General features: G+C 45.3%; 1 protein-coding gene across 4 annotated transcripts in view; it reads left to right on the forward strand.

Annotated features, from left to right (window-relative positions):
- The window catches only part of JAG2 (jagged canonical Notch ligand 2), a 154,439-nt gene that overhangs the window by 20,536 nt on the left and 107,995 nt on the right, over nt 1-25,908 (forward strand). For 2 of the 4 annotated variants that reach the window (XM_053280606.1, XM_053280614.1), the window contains exons 1-2: nt 7,199-7,615; nt 8,333-8,653. The exons of 1 other annotated variant lie outside the window; for it this stretch is intronic. In XM_053280606.1, the coding sequence (XP_053136581.1) occupies nt 7,535-7,615; nt 8,333-8,653 (402 nt within the window). In that variant the 5' untranslated portion in view covers nt 7,199-7,534. Of the gene's footprint in view, nt 1-7,198; nt 7,616-8,332; nt 8,654-25,908 lie in introns of those variants that run through there. One more of the 4 variants, XM_053280624.1, reaches the window with a different exon arrangement.

A 25,908-nucleotide genomic window follows, 5' to 3' on the forward strand; every position in this document is an offset into this window, starting at 1 on the left:
CCATCCCGAGGGGAATATCTTACAGTGCTCACATTTCTAGTCTCCCATTCATATGCAACCAGGGCAGAACCTGCTTAGCTAAGAGGACAAGTCATGCTTGCTACCACCAGACCAGCTCTCCTCTCTAGTGAACCTGTGAAAGGTGCATCAAAAAGCAAGCACCCACTGAAAAGGCAGCGTCTTTGGTGAACATAAAGGTTTATATGCCCATGGAACTCGTGTGCATAGATTTCTTGGTGCTAGAGCCCAATGATCGTGACACCAGGAATATTTTAGTCATCACCAATTACTTTACTGGATATGCCCTACTAAGGATCAAACAGACAAGATCGTTGCCACTACTTTATGGGAGAATGTTCTGGGTCATTATGGTTTTCCAAAGAGGATCCATAGTGATCAAGGAGCTAACTTTGAATCTGAACTGATTTTCTGAACTTTGCCACATAGTAACTGCTCTGTGTCAGGGATTTCCTGACAACCATTAGTTCATGTGTACAACTGTACCCAAAATGACACAACGAATACAATGAATATTTATATACCGCTTTTCAACAAAAGTTACCAAAGTGGTTTACACAGAAACAAATAAAGAAATAAAATAGTTTCCTGCACCCCAAAGGCTCAAGATAGATAGATAGATAGATAGATAGATAGATAGATAGATAGATAGACACCAGCAACAGCCACTGGAAGGATGCTGTGTTGGGGGTGGATAGGTTGCTCTCCCGCTGTTAAATGAAAAGAATCATCACTTTTAAAAGGTGCCTCTGCTCGGTTAGCAGGGGATAGGAAGTCTCCCTATTTTTTAATATTTGGCAGGCAACGTTGTTGCCTATTGATTTATATTTTGGAATTCAGGTTTTTTTAAAGTGATAGAGTAACTCATCAGCAATATTATCATTATTGTTTGTTTGTTTGTTTGTTTGTTTGTTTATTTATTTATTTATTTATTTATTTATTTATTTATTATTCTATTTTTATACCACTCTTCCAAAAATGGCTCAGGGCAGTTTACATTAAAACAAAACAATTTTGTTTATTGTTTATTGTTAGATTTATGCCTCGCCTTTCATTAAGAAAATCCGAATTAAAATCGATTAACAGTTAAAAACAAAGACTATAAAACACCATAGAACTATTAACAGTTAAAACATTCAAAACAGTTTAAAAACCCTGGAAAACCAGGTTACAACAAGTTCTGGACCTAAGCTGTTCAGGGCTTTAAAGGTAATAACCAGCACTTTGTATTTCACCCAGAAACAGTGCAACTGTTTCAAAACAGGCATAATATGGTCTCTCCGGGTTGCCCCAGAGACCAATGTGGCTGCTGCATTTTGAACTAACTGAAGTTTCCGAACTACGTACAAAAGCAGCCCCATGTAGAGTGCATTACAATAGTCAATATGTGATAGATTTAAAAAGAAGGCTAAAGCATACTTATGAATTGGCAAGAAAAGAATCTGAGAAGAATCAGAAGGCCAAGAACAAATGATGGGATGCAAAAATCTAATTGTCTCACAGAATTGAAAGTGACAGAGTTTTGGTCCGCAATCTCAACTAAGAGACAAACATAAATTAGCAGACAGATGAGAGAAACAAGTGTATGTTGTCATTCGACTAATGCCAGATCTTCCAGTTTATGTTGTGAAACCTGAAGATGATGAAGGACCTGAAAAGACATTATATTGTGATCTACTGCATCCATGTGGCTTCATCTCTACCACAGATAAGAGGAATCTCAACAAGATCATTATTCGGAATATGACTTGGCAGATGCCGATATATTTGATACAACTGAAGACAGAACGCTAGGGTTCACAGAATTAAATCTTGACACTTCTGAGTTTGAACCCAAGGAAGCTAGACTCGCTCCCTTAAAAGAGGGATGTCAGTCAACAGAAAATAGCAGTATTTTAATGGAGAATGAATCACTTGTTGAATTGTCAGTGACTGAGAATGATGAGGAGCAAGCTAAGATGTCATTTCAAGAAGATGCAATGGAAAATCTGCCTCTTGGTCTCAAAAGACAAAGACACATACCCAGGAGGTTTCAAGATTATGTGCATAACCTCTCACAGTTTGTCTCAGTTCCACAGTGTATAGAGGATCTCAATGGTTTACATTAGCCCCAGAGCAGGTACCCCAACTAGGTCTATTATAATGAATATATATATAGCAGGATGTCAGAGGTGACATCAATTCAGTAGGGAAGAATGTAAATCCATACAGTTACTACCAGCCTTATTAACAATAATGGTGGGGAATAAAGACAGAAAACCCATTCTTAATCTGGCAGTTAGAGGGTCTAATGAGTTTCCCTCCCACTTTCCTTAATAAGTGGAACATGCTCTGTAGGGTCTTCAGAAGCTTCTGGGGGCTTGTTACAGAAACAAGCAAAGGAGTTACCCCAGAGCAGATGCAGAAGGAGGCCTGCAAATATTTCATTTTATGGTCCTCTCTCTATTTGTTATAGGGACTTTAATTAAGTGGTATCTTCATTACCCTTCAAGCAAATTGCATTCACTACATGATCTTGGCCAAGGGCAAGACGACTGACTCTCTCTCTCTCTCTCTCTCTCTCTCTCTCTCTCTCTCTCTCTCTCTCTCTCTCACACACACACACACACACACACACACTGCATATGTATGTGGTATGGACAGTGAAAAAAACGGGACTACAACTAAATGTAAAGAAGACTAAACTAATGACAATGGGTACAGCAACTAGCCTCAGAACTGATAATGAAGACATTGAAGTGGTGGATAGCTTCTTCCTTTTAGGATCGATCACCAACAGTAAAGTATCCAGCAGTCAAGAAATACACTGCAGACTAGCATTTGGTAGGGTTGCAATGAAGGCTTTGGAAAAGATACCATGATGTGTCTATACCTACAAATATTAGAATCGTTTAGACAATGGTTTTTCTCGTGACACTCTATGGATGCGAAAGCTGGACTTTGAAGAAGCAAGATAGAAAAAGCATTGATGCTTTTGAATTTTGGTGCTGGAGAAGACTTTTGAGGACAGCCAGGAAAACAAACCAATGGATCATAGAACAAATCAATCCAGAATTTTCATTTGAGGCACAAATGACCAGGCTCAAACTATCCTACTTCGGACACATTATGTGAAGACTCAGCTCCCTTGAGAAGCCCATAAGGCTGGGAAAAGTTGAAGGAAAGAGAAGAAGAGGCCGACCAGCAGCAAGGTGGATGGACTCGATTACGACAGCAATGAATGCACCACTGAGAGCCCTTAAAGGCCAAGTTGAAGACAGATCATCCTGGGGAGAATCTATCTATGTGGTCGCTAAGAGTCAACACCAACTTGATGGCACTTAATCAATCAATCAATGGACATTGCTATATGTGCATCCTTAAGGGTGCTAAAAAGAACTATTTTCTTATTAGACTTTTGTATAATTAAGGACTATGATACAATGGCAGCAAGATTACTGTTTATGTTATAAATTTAATCTGGTTTAAAATTGTGTTCTGATTTATGAAAATAAAATATTTATAATTCCAATCATATTGTATTTGTTACTGTATTCATTTCGAAAAGTTGGTTTAGGGAATTGGGCAGCCGTGGGTCCAGAGGGTCCAGTAAGCTTGAAGCTTGAACAGCTCCTTAGGAGGAGGGGGTTACACATGGATGTATGGATAAGCTCAGGCGTCAGTCCTAAGCACATTTTGGAACAGGGGTGGATCTTATCTCTGAGCAAAGTGCCAGTGGCGGAGCCAGGGAACGGAGGCCAAGGTTCTGCCCTGTCCCCAGCAGCCCCACCATGCACATGCCACGTGCACCAGTGACGTCCCTTGCGCTTGACGTCACAAGCATGTGGGTGTGGCCCAATTGCCGGAGGGCCCGTGCAAGCCCTCTGGAGCACATTCCCAGCCAGCGGAGAGAAAGGGAAATAAATACATTCCCCTGGCTGGGAATGAGTTCTTGAGGGCGGAGACCGGGCCACGCTCATGTGAGTATGATGTCACACGCAAAGGGGCATGGACTGGTCTCCAGAGGGTCGTGCGAGCCCTCCAGAGCTCGTTCCCAGCCCGCGTTTGCAAGCTGGGTGCATTTATTTCCCTTCCTTCCCCTCCAGTGAGGAAGAGAAAGGGAAATAAAATGAATGCACCCGGTCAGCCAACACTGGCTGGGAATGAACTCCGTAGGGCTGGCACGGCCATGTTTCTTTCAACTCGTCTGCTCAATGGTGGCTCCGCCCCTGCAGTCAGTCAGCCATGTTGTCTCTGCCTCCATTTTGTGTGCCTTGTGCCTAGTGCCTCCCTCTGTTGTTCCCTGCTGCTCTTGCCTGCAGCCTGCTGCTGCTTTAAGAGTTGTGATGTGGCAAAGAACAAATGAAAAGCTCCAGATCTTTTAAAAATTGTAATATTGGCAGGAGCCAATAAGAATGCTCACTTTTGTTTTGGCGAAGTGGGCGGTTCTAGGACTGCCCTATAAATCAGAGAGGGACTAGGCTGATTGACTCCTCAGGCAACCAATCAGAGTGCCCAGAGGATGGGGAAGTCTTTTTCTTTTAGCTACTCAGAATAATCCCATAACCATTGTGGCAAGAGAGTAGGAATGCTGGCTGGCTGTTGGTAAGTCTGATTTTTTGCTAGCTTTTTTGTGTTTGTTTGGTGGGGAGGAAAGCAACCTCTGCTTTCTCTCCCTTGCTCTCTGATCTGATCTTTGCTTGCCATGGTGTTCTCTAAGTTACAGGAGATGGTTCATAGCTGCAGCAAACATCATTGGATCCAAGAAGGAGAGCTGGTCTTGTGGTGCTGTTGAGTTGGTGTCGACTCCTGACGACTACAGAGCCATGTGGTTTTCTTCGTAGACTACAGGAGTGGTTTACCATTGCCTTTCTCCCGCACAGTATGAGATGATGCCTTGCCGTTGTCACTGAAGTGAGCATCTGCCTCCAGCACCTTCCTATATAGCTGCTGCCCGATATAGGTGACTACACAAATATATATTTACTAGGCACAGTCTGGGAAGCACGCTGGCAGGGATTTGAACTAACAGCCTCCTGCTCCCTAGAAAAGCTGCTTCCCCGCTGCGCCACCACAGCTGAATTGTCCCCTTTGTTAAGCTGGGTCTACCCTGATTTGCATTAGAATGGGAGGTCACATGTGAGCACTGTAAGATATTCCCCTCAGGGGATGGGGCCACTCTGGGCAGAGTACCTGCATGCTTGCATGCAGAAGGTTCCAAGTTCCCTCCCTGACATCTCCAGATAGGGCTGAGAGAGACTCTGGGCGGCAACCTTGGAGAAGCTGCTGCCAGTCTGTGTAGACAATATTGAGCTAGATGGGCCAATACTCTGACTCACTATGTGGCAGCTTCCTGTGTTTCTATTGAAAATGCTGCAGTGTTTCTCAGGGGTACATCTAGGTAATTTTGAAGCCTGGTCCTAAGGCCTTTGGAATGCCCCTCCCCACCCCGCTGCAAGTTAAGCATCCTCTCCCCCCCTCCCCAACAGACACACACCGTGACACAAACAATATTTTTAACACGTGGGTTCTTGAGGGCAAAAACAGCAACTGATTTCACAAGAATGTAAGCATATTAAACAGGCATATTTATGCAAATATGCATTAGCAGAAACATTTCAACATGCAAATCAACATATTCCCAGCCCACATATTTCTTTCCCTACTCCCCCCTTCTCTAAAGCAGAGGTTATGGCTGGCCGCCCAACTCAGGTTGTAGTTGGGCTCCACTGACTGGCACAGTGACCATACCACCTGGGACAGACGAAAGAGGACCTGGGGGCCCCCAGGGGGTGTGGGGGCCCTGGACTTCGGCCCAGAAATCCAAGGGTGAGAGCACCTCTGATGTTTCTATTATGTATGTATGCATTTTTGAAATAGGCAGGCAGAGCTGTCCTTGTAACTTCAGAATGCATTTGATCTCCACTTTTGTAGCTGGTCTCTGCGTCACCTGTGGCTTCTATAGATTTATTTACTTTTACATGTCTAGCCTGTGCTTCCTCGAAGAAGCCCAGAGTGGTGCACATGGTTACATTTATCCTTCCGACAATCCTATGAGGAAGATTATGCTGAGAGATAAGTGAGTGTTCCATCCAGAGTCACCCAGTGAGTTGCTGAACGGAGATTTGAACTTTGATTTCCCCAGTCTAGACCACTGTACCACTCTGGCTCAGAGTTTTCCACCCCCTTCCTCTTCTTCTTCATTGGTAGTATTCATTTTTGAAATAATCAGGCAGACAGCTGGTCTGAATGCATTCTCTCCATAGAAGCAGCCTTTTGTGGCTGGTCTCTGTGCTTTACTTGTGGCTTGTACAGTTCCTTCCCTGTATGTGTGTGCTTGTGTTTTGATCCTGCCCTGTTAGATATAAATCTACACACTACTATAGTCCTGTTCAGCACTAGCAAGCAACTGTTTTCCATATTTTTCTGTATCTCGGCTGATGAGCCATTGAGATTTGTGTGCTTGTGCGTGTTTGTATTTTGATCCCAAAATACAAATTGGTGGCTAGCTATGAATCTACACTTTGCTAAGGCTCCTGCCTACGCCGGGCTCCACCTCCACAGCTACCCACGATTGGCTCCACCTCTCACTACCTGTGGCTCCATCCATCACCTGTCCTGCCTAGGGGGCACACACAACACACCCAAACCACCAGCTGCCACTGCTTTGGAGGGAGCCCTATGGGACTCAGTTGAATTTACATTGGAGTAAACAGACTGAAGATTGAAGGCGCATTTGCGCAAAGATCACTGGAAATGACTATCCAAACCACAGAACGCAATACCTGCACTAGAAACGTTAGGAATGTGTGTTTCCTTGTTTATTCGCGGTAGGAACAACCGCTAGGCGTGCAAGAACGCATACGCCCTCCCTCCCGATGGCTCCGCACGTGCCGGGTAGGGCCTTGCCCACGCGCAACAGGTTGATTGCGCAACAACTCGCCGCAGGGCCCTCGCCAGGCGGGAGGCGAATGGCTGGTTCTCGGGTAGAAGCGCCGCCAATGGCTTATTAAAAACCGCGCACGCTCGGGCGCTTTGCTTTGCTCCCCAGCCCCCTCCCGTCCCCCTTTCTGCATTCAGCTTGGCGGCCGATCGCCCAGCCCTTTAAGGAGCCGCGTGGCCACACCCGCCCGCTGCGGCTGTGGGCCTGCCCCCTCATTAATATGAAGGCAGAGGCGCTGCTGACTAATGGGTAATGAAGCTGTCACTCTGGCACCTACTTGTTGGGTGTTCGCGCAGCAGAGGCGCACAGAGGAGCGAGCGACGGAGTTGCAAGGGAGAGCGGTGAGGGGCGCATTCCTCTTGGCCGTCGCGGGAGCTCTCCGAGGCGGATCGAGCGCCTGCGCTGCCTCCGCCAGCCCAGGGCTGTTGGAATAAGCGCTTGGGTGACCGAGGGCTGCTCCGGAGCTTCCAGGCTGCACTCGGCGAAAGCCCTCCCGCCCTTCCCGCCGCCGATGCTCCGTGCAGCGGCCGGTCGATGGCTTGTCGAATCCTCGCCTGTCTCTGATCCCACGGCGTTCGGCTCGGAGCAGCAGGCATGCTGGATTCTGGCAGGCGGCACTGGGCTCTCCTCGCTGCGGCGCTTAGGCTGTGGCAGCTCCTAACTTTCTATGTGCAGGTAATAAAGCTGCATTTTGATCTTCCATACCTGGTTTTTTGCAAAGGCGGAGTGGGGGGGGGAGGATTCCTTGTTGCAATGCCTCTGCCCTTCCTTTATGGCTGGGGGGGCTGGGAATACCTTGCATTTCCTAAACAGAGGCGATCGAGTCAGGTTCCCTTTGTGAAACTTAAAGCCCCGATCTCGCGGAGGGGGGCGGGAGGGAGAATTGGCTTTTCTGATGTGTATCTCGAGCCTGCTTGCTTTTTCCAACGCGTTGCTTCCAATGGGTATATTTGCTTTGGAAGAACACAGCTCAAACTTGCATTGCGTGTTGCATAAAACATACCCGCCCTCCACACCCCGATTTTCTTCTCGGATTCCCCCGGAACGCTTCAAAGGAAAGCGGCTTGCATCTCTCCTGATCGCTCTTCAGGGTTGAGAGTCTCGTAGGGATTTGTATTTCAAAGTGCTTATTTCAGTTTGCAAATGGAGCGGTGCGCGTTGCAACGCTTCCCAAGCCTCCGTATTTGCCGCGGCTGGCTGGAACTGCGGCACCGCTCTCTGCCCGCCTCGATCTGTCTTTTAATAGCACGTATAGTTTTAATAGTTTTTACTGGAAGGCTTTGCCGAGGGAAACTCTAGAGTTGCCTGGCTGCCTTGTAAATCTCCGTGCACTTTTCTTCCCAAGGCACCACTGTAGTAATGAGGTCTCCCCTTTTCGCTTCTTATTTTTAGGTGTCCCAGTCCACGGGCTATTTCGAGCTGCAGATTAACTCCGTGAAGAATGTAAACGGCGAATTGTTGAATGGGGCATGTTGTGATGGCATGAAAACCCCCCAGAACCTGGACTGTCCCCGGGACGAGTGTGATACTTACGTGAAAGTCTGCTTAAAGGAATATCAGGCCATAATCACGCCCATTGGAACATGCATCTACGGCTCCGGATCTACGCCAGTTCTCGGTGGAAATACTTTTTATCTCAACAACCGCAATTTTCATCAGAGTAAAAAAGGCGACATGGGACGGATTGCCATGCCGTTTCAATTTGCATGGCCGGTAGGTCAACTTTTTTGTTGTTATTGTTAGAGCGCTTCCCCGCCCCCCCCCCAAGCAAAATGGCTTTGCGCGTGTGCATTTGCGTCGCGTGCAGTTGTGTTGATCCGTGGCAACGTGTTGGCGGCGAGGGTGGGGAGAGAATCTTGTTGAGAGGGGCTGCTGACCTTTCTTCCGTGGGGAACTGCAGCTCCGTAACTGGAGGTGGCGGGGGTCTTCCGCTCCTTGTGCCTGCCGCACGCTGGATAAAAGTGTCTGTCTCCGCTCGCTTTCCTTCTTGCGGAAGGTGGGGGGGACGGCGAGTCCCGGCTGGAGACGATCGTTGTGGCTTTGCAGAGAAGGGCTTCCTAGCAGCAAGGGCTCCAGAAGCGCGCTTTGTGGCTTGGGATGGGTGGGCGTATGGAAGGAAGCTCGTGCAAAGTGTCTGTGTGTTGCGCCGGAGAGAGAATCCGCGTCTCTGTGTTCCTCCACTGGTGGAATGGAGCGGATAATAATAAACTCCTAAAAGCGTAGTCTGTGTGGTAGGGTGATGGGGTTTTTTTTGGGGGGGGGGGAAGAGAGGTGCGTTTTTTGTCTTACCTAAATGGAAAAAACGGCACACCCAGGCGCATCTCCTTATAGAGGCGTGTCGCTGTAAGGGAGCAGCTGGGGCGGGGGGAGTGGGTAGAGGAGGAAATCTGTTGCGTGACAGCCGCCTCTGCCCTTTGCAGGATCCAGGTGTGAGCAGCCGCCCAGCCTGTGCAAAGCCTGCTCTCTTCTGCAGGGCGGCGTAGATGAGAAGGTAGTTGTGGCTTGCACCAACTTGGCTCCATCCCCGCACCGCACCCCACCCCGTGTGGCTGGCGGAAGGTGCTGCCGCCAACTCCTTATTCTATTCTGGATGGGTGTGTTCTTTCCCCCTTAATGGGGCGTCAGTTTTCATTGGCAAAGAGTGGCTTGCCAGCAGGGGGCGCGTGCGGCTAGCTTTGCGCGTGTCGTAGGGCTCCTTCCGATCGTAATGTAACGTGTATAAAGGCGTCCGGGTGTGCGGTGGGGGAGCGGTTGGGCGGGGAGCGAGCGGTGTGCCGGCGGGGCGTGGAAAGAGGCGTCGGCTCCTGCCCCCGCTGCTGCCTGGGATGCAAGCAGCTGCTTCTTAGCCCGGAGCGGTCGGGGAAGTGCGGGGCGCGTGCTGCGGCTCGCGAAGGGCGCGAGCGACTTGGCTCCTGGGACCAGACCTGGCGGGGAGGGAGGGAGGAGGCGTGGCGGGAAGGGCTCAGCCGCCTGGCGCGCGCCTCGCCAGCGACCGTTGGAAGCGCCGCCGCGTGGGGAGCAGGGAGGCAGGCGAGGCTCGGCCACCGTGCCCTTCAGTAGGGCGTGCCCACAGACCCCCTGCCTTCACATTCTCTCTTGCTTTTGTTGGGTTGTGCTCCTTGGGACTAGCCCGGCCGCCCCTTCAGGGCTGGGGTTGGCCCCAGGCTCCAGGTCGCCATCAGAAGGAAAGGAGTAGTCTTTCATAGGAACATAGGAAGCTGCCATATACTGAGTCAGACCCGTGGTCTATCTAGCTCAGTATTGTCTACCCAGATTGGCAGGGGCTTCTCCATGGCTGCAGGCAGGGATCTCTCTCAGCCCTATCATGGAGATGCTGCCAGGGAGGGAACTTGAAACCTTCTGCTCTTCCCAGAGCGGCTCCATCCGCTGAGGGGAATATCTTGCAGTGCTCACACATCAAGTCTCCCATTCATATGCAACCAGGGTGGACCCTGCTTAGTGAAGGGGACAAGTCATGCTCACTACCACAAGACCAGCTCTCCTCTCTCATCTCATGTATCTAACATTTCAGTCCCATCCAGACATTAAGGCAGTTCACACAATCACACAGTCATGCTTGCTACCACAAGACCAGCTCTCTTCCCTAGCTTTCCACACACTGGCTATAGAGTCAGACCCCTGCAAAATCGGAACGTAATGGTGCTAATGTCCGTGTCAATATTCACCCACAGCTTTTGGAAGCAATCCTGGAGGCTTAAAGGCTGGATGTGGCACAGTGGGGAAGTAACTTGCCTAGGCAGCAAGAGGTTGCTGGTTCGAATCCCCTCGCTGGTATGTTCCCCCAGACTATGGGAAACACCTATATCAGACAGCAGCGATATAGGAAAGATGCTGAAAGGCATCATCTCACACTGTGCGGGAGGAGGCAATGGTCAACCCCTCCTGTATTGTACCAAAGACAACCACAGAGCTCTGTGGGCGCCAGGAGTCGACGTGATGACAGCACACTTTACCAGGAGTCAACGCCGACTCGGCGACGGCACACTTTACCTTTCCAACAACAGATATTTATCTACTGCTTTTCAACAAAAGTTCCTAAAGCGGTTTACATAGAGAAATAAAAATAAAGGTGGATCCCTGCCCCCAAAGGGCTCACAATCTAAAAAGAATCACGAGAGACACAACAGCAACAGCCACTGGAGGGATCCCAGTCTGGAGATAGTACTGAGCTAGATAGGCCGATGGTCTGACTCTGTATATGGCAACTTCCTATGTTCCTATGAATGTTGTGCTGGGGCTGGATAGGGCCAGTTTCTCTCCCCCTGCTCAGTAAAGAGAATCACTACTTTTAAAGGGTGCCCTCTTTGCTCACTTAGCAGGGCATACATGAAAAACATTGAGGGGTGTGTGCTTTTTTGCAATAGCATCAGTCAAAGCTGATGGTCCTTGTACTTTAGCTTATATATGAGGATTTAGCCCTCGTGAGATAGAAATAGTGCCTGGGCATATGCAGAGTGAATGGCACATGAATCTTCTTCCCTGGGGCAAAAGGGCTTTGCGGGGTGAGCTAAAGAGATGGCTTCTGCATTGACTAGGCCCCCATGTCAAATCTAAGTAGTGACTGAGCAGTCTTGCATAGGAAGTGGTCAGATCTCTCTTTTATCTAGCTTATTATACTGACTGGCAGCAGCCCTCAAGGTATTTCCCTACCCTGCAGGAACCTGTATGAAAAGTGGATGCCTCTGTCTCCACTGACCTGAACCCCTGAGCTATAGTACACAAAACTAGACATGGAAAAATGTCCGCCTTCTTCCTTGGCAAAGATCTATCAATGGAAAGCCACCCCTTGTGAGTTCAGCAGCTGTCTTAACTGTCAGGATTTAAGAGGCAGTCTTACTTTGTTCCAAATCACTTTGAGCTTTGGCTGCCTTTGGCCATTAAACTGCCGACATCTTTTCTACAAGGTTGAGGAATTAATTTGGGCTGGTGGATATAAAATAAGTGCCCCTTCAATCACAGTCTGGCAGGAATGTGTAGACTGTAAGGGATGTCTATTCCAAACACCATGTATGTAATAGTCCTGGGCAGCATGCAGCTGATGAAGCGTACAGCACCTTGCATGATTGAAAAATATCCACTTATTTCTCAGCCCCTTTATGCCTCTATGGACACAGTTGGTAGCAAAGTAGTACTGTTAAGAGACTGCAGTTGCATGTGTTGGTCTTTTGGCAGAATAAGGATTGTCCAACTCTGTAATATAGCTTCTCTTTAGAATAAAATACAGCGTTGTGTGTGCTAGTGTTCTCTCTAATTTTTTTTCATCTGTGTGCAGAATTAGTTTTGTTCTGGGCAGCAGTATCAAGGCAGTATGTACTCACATGCATTCAGAGTGGGGCCTTCCTGATTCAAAACTTGATTTTTCCTGGATCTAAAACTGACTGAGCGGACATTAAAAAAAACAAAAAAAAACCCCACCTTGTGAGTGCACACACGTGCCTTGGAGGGAACACTGGTGTGTGTTAAAGAAAGAGAACAGGAAGAAATAAGGTATGCTGTGATAAAAGTGCCTGTAAGTAAAGAAAGGAAGCTGGCTGAAACAAAATTGTATGACCCAAAGGGGCAGCATTGAAATGGGTTCCCCTGAGTTCTATATGGTAGTGAGGAGCATATTTCTATTTTTTTAACATATTTATATACCACCCAAAACCTGCATCTCTGATTCCACCCTGATTCAAATAGGATGCAAGCTAGTTCTTCTATAGAAACGGATGTACAGCATCTTGCTTTCATGCTTCTGGTTATAAATGGGTATGATGATGTCTCGCAATTTTACACTAGCTTCCTGCTAGGATTATGGGATGGGAAATGGTCAGTTACTCAGGTATGGTGGAAAAAAATGCTGACAGAGACCTTGTTCAGTAGGAGCCACAGTGCTGAGCATAAAAGCAAAAAGGCATGACTTCTTGTATTAATTACAGTTCTGGCACGAATGGGTGTGAACTATGCTAGCTTCTTCCATTCTTTTGTGACAGTCTTTTTGACAAGCTTTCAGCAGAGCTGGGTTAAAGTAACACCTGATTTGTGGCTGATTTCGTGGTAACAGCAAAGGGGAAATCTAACCATATTAGATTAGAAGGTGATTTAGGATCTTGTTGCACAAAAGGAAGCAGATAAGTGTGGATAGTGTGGATGTTGCAAGAGTACAATTCTGCATTTTCTAATTAAATCAAGACAGTGTGCTGTTGGGAAAAGAATAGGGCAGATGTGCATCTGTTAGGCTTGTTGTCACATTAAGATTGCAGCCTTGATCACTAGATATTCCCTAACAAGTATATTAATTAGTAAGCTCCATTGGACAAAGTGGGGCTTGCTTCTAAGTAAACATCCCACTAAACTCCTCAGATCTATAGAAGTTGTTAACTCTAAAAAGTTGCACTTTGCTCGAGAGGCTGGGCCCTTGCCACTATACCATTTGAAAGCTGGAGCACTTGCTTAGCCTGGGGCAGGGCGAAACAATAACTGCATACTTGCCTGACTCTCAAACCCTTTTCAGCAGTGCCCTAGCATGCTTTTGTAGTCTTGTCTTGCTTTTGAAATAAACCTTTCCTTCAGAAATGTGAAGATCTCTTACTTCTCTACAGTAATGGCTTTCAAATTTTGTACCCTGAGGGAACCCTTTCCACATCTCTGTCAAGGAACCACTATGGTTGCAACACCTCTGCATTCTGAAGTGCATTCTTAGTTCAAATGGGAAGCTAAGGAAGCCAATTTTGTCTTGCTGTCCTGTGCTGTAATTTATGCTCTAGAGCAGGGATTCTCGATGTTGGGTCCCCAGATGTTGTTGTTACATTTATATTATAATGGGGATTGTCCAACACCTGGTGACCCAAGTGTGAGAAGTTCTTCTCTAGACCAGGGATTCTCAACGTTGGGTCCCCAGATGTTATTGGACTTCAGCTCCCATAATCCCCAACCCCAATGGCCTTTGGTTGGGGATTCTGGGAGTTGAAGTCCAAGAACATCTGGGGACCCAACGTTGAGAATCCCTGCTCTAGACCATAACTAACACTCGCCTATGGTTGCAGCTTGCAAACCAAAGGCAGCAGTTGTCCACTTTCTCTGACCACCTTGTTGAGGATCCTCTAACCCAGCTTCTGAGGAACCCCAGCGTTCCTTGGAATATTCTTGCTGTTGAGCAGTAGCTTGTACTATTTCCTGCTCACCGCATGCACCCGCACACCTACAAACTGTACTCCATTCCAGTGTGTGGATGCCACAAGATACCATGCTATTACTACTTGCCTTGGTGTTGAAAGAAGTATTTCTAGACAACTAATAACAACTTACTGCAGACTTACACTTTATCTAGGAGCCTAACTTTGCTGGTATGTGTTGTGTTCTAGTCTCGTACTTATTTGGTTTACTTTTTACCCACTTTCTGTGGAAGCTGCAGCATATCTCTAGTGGTGTCATAAATCTTGGTGAGAGAATATTTCTTGAATATGATTAGCCAGATAACTGTCTTTCAGTATGACAGACCTACATTTTTTTAATGCACACTTAATAATGTGTTAAGATTGAACTACTATTATTACTTGTATAGAACAATATCAGAAATTAAGATGGTTTCCTGTCCCCAACAGGCTCACATTCTAAAAACAACCCACCCACCCACCCCACACACATTAGGTCAACACCAACAGCCACTGTAGGGATGCTTTGCTGGAGTTGGATAGGGTCAGTTGCTCTCCCCCTATGAAAAGAAAACCACCTCTTTAAAAGATGCCTCTTTGCTCAGTTAGCAAGGACTTTTACACACAGCAGGCTTTACGGTGAGTTTATTAGGAGGCTTTACTGCAAACTCAAAAGTCCCCCCAAATCCAATGAAAATAGTGAATTTTTAAAAACCCAGATATAAATCCCTACACTTTTCACTGCCCTACACTAACGGGCAGTGAAAAACCCAAATTGTGTGTGAACTGCTCCCCGATAACTTGCAGGGACTTTGAGGTAAACCTGGCTCATATGTGAATGCACCTCCTCCATTCCGGAGGAGATGTGAGTTAAAACATCCTCAGGACCTTTATTGCCACTGACAATCGAAACATCTTGTCAGATTTTACAGATCAATGTTCAGCTAAAAAGCACAATTCCTAACTATAATGTATGAACTTGATGTCTTGTTCAAGCCACTGTGAGATGATCAAGGTTGGAGGAACACCTAAATACCTTGCAATAAAGGGAGGGCCTATATTCTAATTCTGGTTTTTACTAGCCATTCATTTATTCCTAGAGACCAGCAGTCTCGGCCTCCTTTGAATGTTCTGGCCATGTTTTTCACTACAAAAACAAGCATGCCCAAGCTTTGGTCTCATGCACTTCCACTGTTTCTCCTTTCAGTCCTTTCTAAGTAACTGAAAACTTTCACTTTTGGTTTGTAATAAATCACAGTTCCCTGTCACATACGAAAAATAGATTGTGGCTTGTTCAAACCAGGATCAAGCTGGTTTCAGATCCGGATTTATTGCTACAGTTCCTAGAGTTTGTTCATTATGGCACTGTAGCTTGTTGCAGATCAAAAGTGGAAGCTTTCAGTTTCATGAGGAGGAGGAAGGGAGAGAGAATGTGTAAGCAGAGGTTTCCTGTCTTCTAGTTATCGTAGTGGGGAATCTGGCTTCCCACTGTGTCTGGAGTGTGCAAGATGATTTGGGTGAAGAAAGAGGCAGACTCATGCTGCTGATTCAAAAGCATCTCTGGAAACTCCCAGCCCCTTCCATTCCCCTAGTTCTTTGGCACACACAAGCCCTATTCACATGTTGTGTTCAACACTTGGACGAGTCTATAGTGTACAGTTATTAACATGTTGAACACAGGTGCAAGTGTTCATAGTATACTTGCTTCTGTACTATGCATTTGAGAGGCCTGTGCCCAGGCTCACGTTTAACATGGATGCAGGTCCTGTCATTCACACAAACATGCATGAATGTACAGACATCTGTACAAATGTGCAGCATGATGTCTGAATAGGGCTAAAGAAGGCTTGGGAAGAAGGGCTTGTTTCTCCTCATGCAATGCTTAGGAATAGGCATGAGGAGTCAAGAGACTCAGTTCTGTGCTTTTGCCTACTCCAAAGTGCTGTAAGAGGTAAACCAAGACCCTTCCCCTCTCCCCAAGACGTCTATGTGTGCACCAGAAAAGTGATGGAGAGGGCTCTTGCAGAAACAGCATACGATGCTTCTGCCTCTCCAAAACTAGTGTAAAGCAATGGGATTTGCTAGCATAATCTTCAAATTTCATGGAAAACATAAGGGAGGGGTGCTTTCCATTGACAAGCTGATAAGGGGATTTGTGGAACCCTGAATGTAACTTTTGGGGGATTTTGCTAGCGCTTCAACTTCCAAATGTTTTAATGATGTTTTTCCCCTGAGTAGATCCTCAGGATGGGTAGTGAACTGAGCATGTGCGAGACAGAACTGGACCACGTGACTTGTTTGTGGGCGTAGCCTCCTCCGTCCTAACCCCAGTTCCAGTTCTGTCTCGCTCGGGACTAGACGTTTTGTGAGAGAGCTCCTGTACTCTACATTCTGGAATTCTGCTTTCTGGTCTGTGGCTATTGCCTTTAATTCTGTGGTCCGTGACTTCTATATTTAGTGTGTGCTGGCCGCGGAACCCTCTTCGTCCGGGCTATTGCTTTTAAAAGCTTTAAAAAAATCTAAGCATTTGGGAGATCTAACTGCAAAAAAGAAACAAAAGTGCAAAGAATCCCTCATCAAAGCGGAGGGACACAAGCGGCTAAGCGAAAGATTGTTGATTCAGGCGGTGTACTGCCGATCGAAATCCAAAGCGCAGACAAATGGCGCGAAGAATAAAGAGGGGCATAAAAAGCAATCGGCAAGTAAATTGGGCGGCCAGTGCCCGGTGGGCAACCTTCTGGTGACTGACCCTTCGCCCCAAGAGAGTCTATTAGGGGCTGTTCCACGAGCTACTTCACCTCCTGGGAGCACTGCACAGGAGAACTTGCACAGAGCAGATCCTCCTGCAAATTCCCCTGTAAAACAAGTTCCGTTCTCTCCTAGAGCCACACAGTGGTTAAGGGAATTTTTTAGGCGGGAAATTCTGCAGGAGCCTCCTGTAGCTGCAGTTCCATTAACATTGTTGCAAACGGACCCTGTTCCCTCTGACAGGCTCCCTCTTGTCACAGTTGCTCCAGACCCAAGTCAAGGAAGCAAAACCAGTCACAGGCGGACATCCAACAGGAGAGGTTCAGACAGACTTTCATCTTCCTCTCCTGATTCTAGCCCCAGGCGTACTATATAGATTTCTTAGCTACATACCAGAAGGCAACCTTCTCCTGCTTGTAAAATGAAGGGCATGCCTCGACACTGACTCGATGGACATGCCTCTCTTTTGAATCTGCCCTATACTGTATTGCATAATTGTATGAGTTTGGAGTTTGCTTATTTTTCTGTGTCCCAGTATGGAGTGCTTGTTGTGGGTAGTGCTGGATACACGACATAGTAAAGTATCTTTACAGTACCACATTTTCATTCTTCAGTGGTGCTATTCTGTTGTAGAATGACAGTTTGCTCTTACTTGCCAAAATAGCTTCCAGAGGGAATTTTTGGAGTGAAGTGTGCTAACATCCCTCCTCTCTGTGTGCCTTGGCCCCATCTAGATCAGGTGTCCCACTGTTGGTGGGTTTTTTAAGGAAGGTAATAACGTGCTTTTGCTCCATATTTGCAAGGTGTTTAGTCTAAGGTTGTAAATCTATAAACATTTACTTGAAAGTAAGCCCCACTTGAGGCTTATTTAAAATAAACAAACATAAGCTCAGGCTATAAGCTACAAACGCTATTCTTTCCTCCCAATATTTTATTGCTTTGTGACATATACCTGTTGGGTTTACACTCATTCTACTTTCTAAACATTGGGTAAACTAACTTTAACATTGTGAATAAAATTTGGGTGTTTCTTGGTATGGCAAACTTAGCATGAGACTCTTGGCATACTATTTAACTGAGCAAGGTATTCAGTATGTTTACATTGTACCTGTTTTGAACTGTAACCTAGATAAAGATGAGTGTTTAAAACCCATGGGAATGGGTTAGTCTTTGTATCTACTGCTAGGCTGGAATTCTACTTCAGACTTTAGGAGTTCTGCTGCTCTTAAAATTGAAGTCACAGCAAAATTGCACACTTAGTTTTGATAGCTCCCAGAAGGGCAACCATGTTCATCTCCTCCCCCACCCTGTCAAAGAGTCTTTGTTGGCTTGTTAAATAACCTTTTCATTGCTAGATGAAGTTTGCTAAGATGCCACAAGACTGTCTTGGCAAGAATGTCTACTGTTGTAGTTTGTGACTTTCAAAGAGTTAGGCAACACTATCTCCTGCATGCTGTCATAAATCAAAGCCTTTATAGTCTCATTTTAGCTGTGGTAACTTCTCAGTCACTAGGAAGCTCTTAAAATTCCAACCTGGAGCTATGTTTTCCCAGCAGTTGGCAGAGGGAGCCAGGTGTAGTTGGAGAGTATGTGCAGCAATCTCTTCATCTCTGCTTTTCCATCTTTCTTGCCCTAAACAAGAACAATGCTTTTTTTAATGAAAAGCTTTGTTTAATTGCCTTTTCAAAGGTTATACGTACACTGTGGCTAAATTACTAGAGATGCTAGTGATCATAATTTCCACTTAAATGCTACACTATATTTGACCTAAAACAAAGGCTTTGGTGGTGCTGACTAGTGTTGCGGCTTTCACAAACTTTCTGTTGGTACTGTAACACTTGAAAGTTGTCTGGGTACAAATGGCCTTAGACTCTGGCTAGTATGAACCATTCTTTGTTGAATAACTGTGTTGTGAATCCCCTTCATGTTGGATCTTTGTCTGCTGTGTATGTCTTCATTAGTGTTCTGGGAATTTTAGCTTCTTAAAATCAGGATTTATTTATTTATTTGTTGAATAACTGTGTTGTGAATCCCCTTCATGTTGAATCTTTGTCTGCTGTGTATGTCTTCATTAGTGTTTGGGAATTTTATCTTCTTAAAATCAGGATTGATTGATTTATTCGAAAAAAATTACACAGAGTAATAATAAATAAATAAAATGGATTTTATTTAAATCTAATTGATTTAAATGACTTCACAGGAAGACTCAATCATAATGCTGTTTCATTCAGGCAGCCAAGCCTTGCATTTCTTTGTTGTACTGTTTGCTTTTTGCATGCATGCCTGTCTTACCCACAGGTACAGGAACTCCATTAAAATGTCCCTGACTGGAGTCTCTTTTTAGGGCCAGCAGCGATGATAGGTGTTTCCCTTTTAAAATGGAGTATACACTCAGAAAAGCTTTTCTCAGGACTGCTTGAATATGTTCTGTTCACTTTTGGTTTCACTTTCTATCCTCCTCTCTCCCTTGCATTTATATCCATACTTCTCCTTGCTCAGATCTATTCTATCCTCCCTTCTTTCAATCATTGGGCTTCTTAGCCTGATCCATACATTATGCTGTACAAGAATACAGATGTTTGTGTGATTTACTGCACCTGGGATAATTTTTAAAAGTGAACCTGGTTATAGGCCCTTCAAATGCATGATACAGATAGGAAGTGTATGACTCTACCTGTTTACACTCATTGTACGAGTGTTGAACATAATGTCTGAATGGGCCTAATGTCTTTGCACTTTTAGAGAGGGAGAGGGAGGGAGGGGCAAGGTCTTGAGTGTGTGTGTGTGTGTGTGCGCATGCACGCACGCACGTTTTGCATGTATACCACCTGCAGAATAAGATTGATCAGATCTATTCTCTCTCATCCCCATACACTGCTGTTAAAAAGTTCACAGAACATAATTAGGAGTTAGGATTAACATTCATGATAACTTTGACTTGGGTTCTCTTTTATAAATTGTTTTAAAAATCATCGATTTTTATTAATCCTGCTTGAAATATCTAGGAAAAGCATTTTAAGATCCTCACATCATACTAGAATAAAAGTTGCTGTGCCATGCTTCCTAATATCAATGTTTTGTGTAGCTTTGGATTTTAACAAATTTTATTTCATGTAGAGAGCAAGCTCTTATCTCAAGAACATGCTGGGCATATTATCATCTGTACTGGAATCTTCATAATTAAGGATGTCTCATTTCCACTTATACTTAAACTTGTTTTGTTTCTAAGTACCCTTGTTGTAAGAGATACAATCAACTTCCATTTTGTATATTAAAGAAAAGTAGAGTTGCTTAGAAAGTGTGACTAAAACTGGCATACCTGGCCATTAATGCTTCAATGTGTTGCAAAACTTCTCTTGTAAGGGTCAAAGAATCTTGCTGTCTCATCCAACTTCACAGGTTCCTTCAAGCTTACACATTCCTTGTAGATCATCCACATAATAGAACTCATCCTCTGACTCAGGTTAACATGCTACAGAAAGATTGTGAAGACAGAGATGCCTAAAGGGTAAGGGATAGGTTTTGACAAAGCCAGATGGCTTGAGTAACCCAATGGCACCATATGAGGCAAAGGAAGTCAGAGCTGGAAGTCAACAAGATTGTTGGGTAGTCTGACCTTAGGAAGCCAGGGGCAGAAGGTGTGATGTACATTGGAGAAAAAACATGCTCCAGCATACAAAACAAGATGCCATAGTGCTCTAAACTGCTCTAAACTAGGCTGTATATAGCAATATTGCTCCTTTTTATGTCTCCTGAATAAATTCTTAGGATTGGATCGTACTTAACCTGTGTTAGGCCTTCAGTTCTTTCCTGTCTTGCTCACTCATTCTGATGAGTAATCAAAAGGTAACATACTCATCATTATCTCTGCATGCCCAACCTTACATCTAGTAGAACTGAGGTCAAATAATATATTGAAATACATTCTCTACTATATATGCCACATTCTCAACCTAAGGAGGACTCTGGTTTAATTTAATCTCTACCTCTTCCAGATAGGATAGGGGTGGCTTTTTAAAACATTTTTTGGCCTTAAGTTAAAGGGCTAGTCACTTGGGTGCAAATACCAGAGTATAAATTTGTGCACATCTAGGTAGATGTGTAGCATACTCACATAGAATCAGGCAGGTTTGTTTTATCACCATTAAGTTGGTGGCTACAGGATCACTATCTTTTGTGCTTGCTTATAAACATTGCAAAGCATACAAGTTAGCTATAAGTTGAGAAGAACAGTTTAATTGTATTGTTAGTAGAATTGCTCCCTACCCCTCCACCAGTCTCTGTTTTATCCTTGCTGTTAATTCTGAGTAAGGCGTGTCTGTTTCCAGCAATTGGTCTGATGTATGTCTGACCTCCCCAGCTCATACTTCCTTTAGTGATCACATCTGTGTTGGCTCTAACAGATCCCCTCATAATGTTGTGTATTTCCACACATTTCTTGAATTGTGTTGGCGAGTGTTTTGTCCTTTCTCCCCTTAAGGAAGGTAGAAATGAGCCTTGCTTCCTTTGAATGCCTATGCAGTGTTAATCACTGGCTTTCTTCCATGTAAAATATGTTGTCCCAAAGCAGTCATAAACATCATTCTATTGTGTTGGCCAGAATGCTATTGCTAGTAAGAGGGCATCTGAGTTTTTAACACAGTGGCAGCTACTGCTTCTTGGGGCAGGGGCTGCCAAGGGGAGGGAGCCAGGGGTAACTGTAGGCTGGGCTAATACTAAACAGGTCCAACCCCAAGTTAAAAAGAAGTGAAAGGGCAATTGCCAACCCATGGTTTTCTTGTCCCCGCTGGAATGTTTCCCAGACTATGGGAAACACCTATATTGGGCAGTAGCGATATAGGAAGATGCTGAAAGGCATCTCATACTGCGTGGGAGATGGCCGTGGCAAACCCCTCCTGTACTCTACCAGAGACAACCACAGGGCTCTGTGGTCACCAGGAGTTGACACTGACTCGATGGCACACTTTACCTTTAAAGGTGTTTACTTGTCTCAGCCAAAATCTCCATCATTCAGACCAGCACTTGGCATATGGTATTTAGTGCTAAATTTACCCCTTGGTTGGCTGTGAGTAAAGGAATCTAGCCCATAGAGTGGTTAATTGTAGGTGTCATTGTGTAAAGTAGCAATGCCCTCTATCTTTTTCTCTAAAGTCCCCGTGCCTCTTCTTCCCCCTCAGTAGCTCCATCCCATCTTCTATCAGTATTGGCTCTGTTTCTCCCCCTCCTTGCAATCTCAGTCCTCTCCTCCGCACCCCATGCAGGATTAGGGTAAGATCATCAATGAAGTCTTGAGCACCTATTTGCAGGTAGCCCCTGCATACAAATGTTTCATACCACTTGAAAATACCACAGTGTATTTGGCCATACACTGAGCCCACTAGTTTTCTTCTCCCAAACATGTGCATGAGCTTTTTAAAAAGTAAGCCTTATTTCTCCCTTTCTCACAATATAGACACTTCTGGGATATGTCCTTTGGCTGTAATCCTATCTACATAGCAGTTACTTGAGAGTAAGCCAAATGAGTTCATTAACACTTTACTTGGAATAAACTGTATAGAATTGGCTGCAGTTCTATGCAACATTTACTTGAGAGGATCCTGTCCAAAAAACGTAGGCTAAGGACCTAACCTTTCAGTACTATTAGTGCTCATTTTATTTATTACCGCTCATTTCAGCTGTCTCTGAAAGGGCTCTATACTAAGATATAACCACATATATGCGCGCACACACACACCCCCATCACTCTAACTTCATCTTGCTGTGGTGTACCTGCAGAGCACCCCATCGCATTTCTTTATTTTACTTTGTCCTTGTTACTGTTCCTGTGTTTCTTGTACATGATTTTCCTCAGGTTTGAGTGCAACAAAGATAATTAGCCTACTTTCCGGTGGGCTTATGAGATCACCCAGCTGTGTGTGTGTGTGCCGCCGCCGCCCCACCCCCAGCTTTGCAATGCCTGGACCAATATGAACCAAATCAGGTAAAGTTGTAAAGATGCATAGGGATGCCCCAATGGTGTAGTTCATGTCATCCACCCCAATCCAAGATGCTGGAGTTGTGAACTTTTGAGACACAAGAGTTCTAGTGTTAGTTGCTTAAACGATTTGAACCAAATTTAGACCAGTTATTCATTCATTCATTAGAAGCATTTAATATACCGCCCACTCCAAAGACTCCAGGCGGTGTACAATGACATGTAAATAAGGTAACATTAAAAATTACAATCAAAAACTACATTAAAAATTGCAAACTAAAATAGATAATGGAAAGAAAATAGAGTAAACTACAGGGCAAATGCCCGGCGGAAAAGAAAGCTATTCAGTAAGGATTTAAATACCAGTAAAGAGGGGGCTAGACAAATCTGAAGGGGAAGAGAATTCCAAAGAAGTGGGGCAGCAACCGAAAGAACCAGGACTTTGAATTGAATTTGGAAGCGAATGGGTAACCAATGAAGCGACTGGAGGAGAGGTGTTACCCTATCATATCTTTTGGTACCCATAAGTAGGTGAGCCGCTGCACTCTGGACCTGCTGAAGCTTCCTGATCGTCTTCAAAGGTAACCCTAGGTAAAGCGTGTTACGGTAATCTAAGCGGGAGATGGCAAGGGCATGAGTCACTGTTGTTACTGCCTGCTGATCAAGGTAAGGGCGTAACTGGCAAACCAGATGAAGCTAGGCAAATGCACTTCAAGCCGCAGCCTCCACCTGTTGTTCAAGCAGGAGGCACGAGTCCAAAAGAACCCCCAAGTCATGGACAAGATCCTTTGGGGGCAGCGCCACCTCATCCAAAAAAGGTTTGGATCCAGCTGTTGGCCAGTATGAGGGATGAATAAGAGCAGCTCCGTCTTAGTGGGATTTAGTCTGAGCTTATTTTGAGTCATCCAGATCTTAACAGCTTCCAGACATCAAGCAAGCACAAAAACAGCATCCCCAGCATGGTCTGGGATTGCAATGTACAGCTGAGTATCATCAGTGTATTGATGGAATCTCACCCCCAACTGGCAAATGACCTGACCCAGCGGCTTCATATAGATGTTAAGAAGGATAGGGGCAAGAATTGAACCCTGGGGAACTCCATAAAGAAGTGGCCATGGGTCAGAACACCTGTCCTCAATGCATACCGACTGGACACGTCCGCTAAGGTACAAACGGAACCACTGTAAAACAGTGCCCTGATACCCAACCCATGCAGGTGGTCAAGAAGGATAGAGTGATCAATAGTGTCAGAAGCTGCTGAGAGATCTAAAAGGACCAAGAGAGGGACACTACCCTTGTCAAGGTCCCGAAGAAGGTCATCTACCAGCCCAGTGCTGTCTCCGTGCTATGCCGAGGCCTGAAACCCGACTGATAAGAATTAAGGTAATTGGTTTCCTCCAAAACGCTCTCGAGCTGGGCACGTACAACCCTTTCCAACTCCTTCACTAAAATAGGGAGGTTGTAGATTGGCCTATAGTTGTCAAAGACTTCAGGGTCCAGGGAGGGTTTCTTCAAGTGAGGGTGAACTACCACCTCCTTAAGGGCTGCTGGCACAAAACCCTCACATAATGAGGAGTTAACCAACTCCAGTAGCCAAGAACTTACATTCCCACCAGATACTCTAACCAGCCAAGAACGGCAAGGGTCCAAGCAACATGTTGCAGCACCCATACCCAAATAATTGTATCCATATCCTCGACAAACTCAGAGGTGTCCCATGTAACATCACAAGGCGAAGTCTCCTCTATCTAATCAGATCCTGTAGAGGTAGAGTCCAACTCTATTCGAAGATGAGTAACTTTATCAGCAAAGAATCAAGCAAATTGATCACAGCAGCCAGATGGAACAACTACCGGATCCACACTCCTGAGAAGGGAGCGAGTAATCCGAATAAGGCCGCTGGATGAGAGTTGGCTGGTGCGATAAGAGCGGAGAAATAATGAAATTTTGCTGATCTTATCATAGAATATTCCCGAATATGGGCAAGCAGTCGTGTTCAATCACCTTCGGCACAGTTTTCCTCCGACGTTCCAAGTGTCTTTTGGTCTGCTTCATCTCCCTAAGCGCCGCAGAAAACCAAGGGAGCCGGGATCCATGAACCTTAAGAGGATGCTTAGGAGCGATTTCATCCAGCGCTCTCATGGCCTCGATGTTCCAGGCTTCCACGAGCTGCGCTGGAGAGACACCCACTAAATTGTTGGGGATATCCCCAAGTCCCTTCTGGAATCCAGTAGGATCCATAAGGCGCCTGGGGTGGACCATCAGTGTTGTACTACTGTCCTGATGGAGACGGGGCTGCTACAATCTGCATACTAACCAAAAAATGATAGGACCATGTCAAGAGAGAGATGACAATGTCTCCCATGACCAGATCTGCCTGCCATTGCCCCAAAATAAAAACCAAGTCCAAGGTGTGTCCACCCACATGAGTCATGCCCGAAATGATCTAAGTCAATGATAGCCATAGAGCCCCCATCAAGAGCCGGAAGACTAAAAAAACCCAGAACCATAAGTCTAGGGGTCGTAATCACCAGCCCTGCCACCAAATCAAGGAGCTCAAAAAGGGCAATAGATGGACAACGAGGAGGTTGATATATCGGGAGAAGCCCAAGTCTATCGCCCCTGTGATATAGGGTATATAGTTATAGGGTAGTTCTTACTAGAACAACTTGTGTTTACATGAGATTACCTAGTGTAAATAGTCAAATGATGCTATAGTGGTGGTTCTGCAGGGTGCCTCCATAACCTGGAATTTGGAAAGTATATTCATACTTACAGAGGAACAGAATTTCAGAATTCTAGAACTTGATCTTTGTGGATTCTTCACTGTTTCTAGATTCTTAAATGGTTAAATAAAGGTGGAAGATACTTGAGGTTTTTTGGCTAGATCTGGCTACCTAGTGTGACCCTGTTTCTAACTTCTTGAGAGAGTGCTTATTGAATTTCATTACTGTAATCAAAGTGTGTAATTGTTGCATCTTCCTAGGGAGGACTCTTTCCTTGGTAATTTCTGAAGGTTACTTAATCCAATGTTATTTTTTATTATATGGCTATCACTTGGTTAAGAACCAAGTACAGAGCAACACAGTAAC

This window comes from Hemicordylus capensis, chromosome 1, assembly GCF_027244095.1.
Source record: "Hemicordylus capensis ecotype Gifberg chromosome 1, rHemCap1.1.pri, whole genome shotgun sequence".
Lineage (NCBI taxonomy): Eukaryota > Metazoa > Chordata > Lepidosauria > Squamata > Cordylidae > Hemicordylus > Hemicordylus capensis.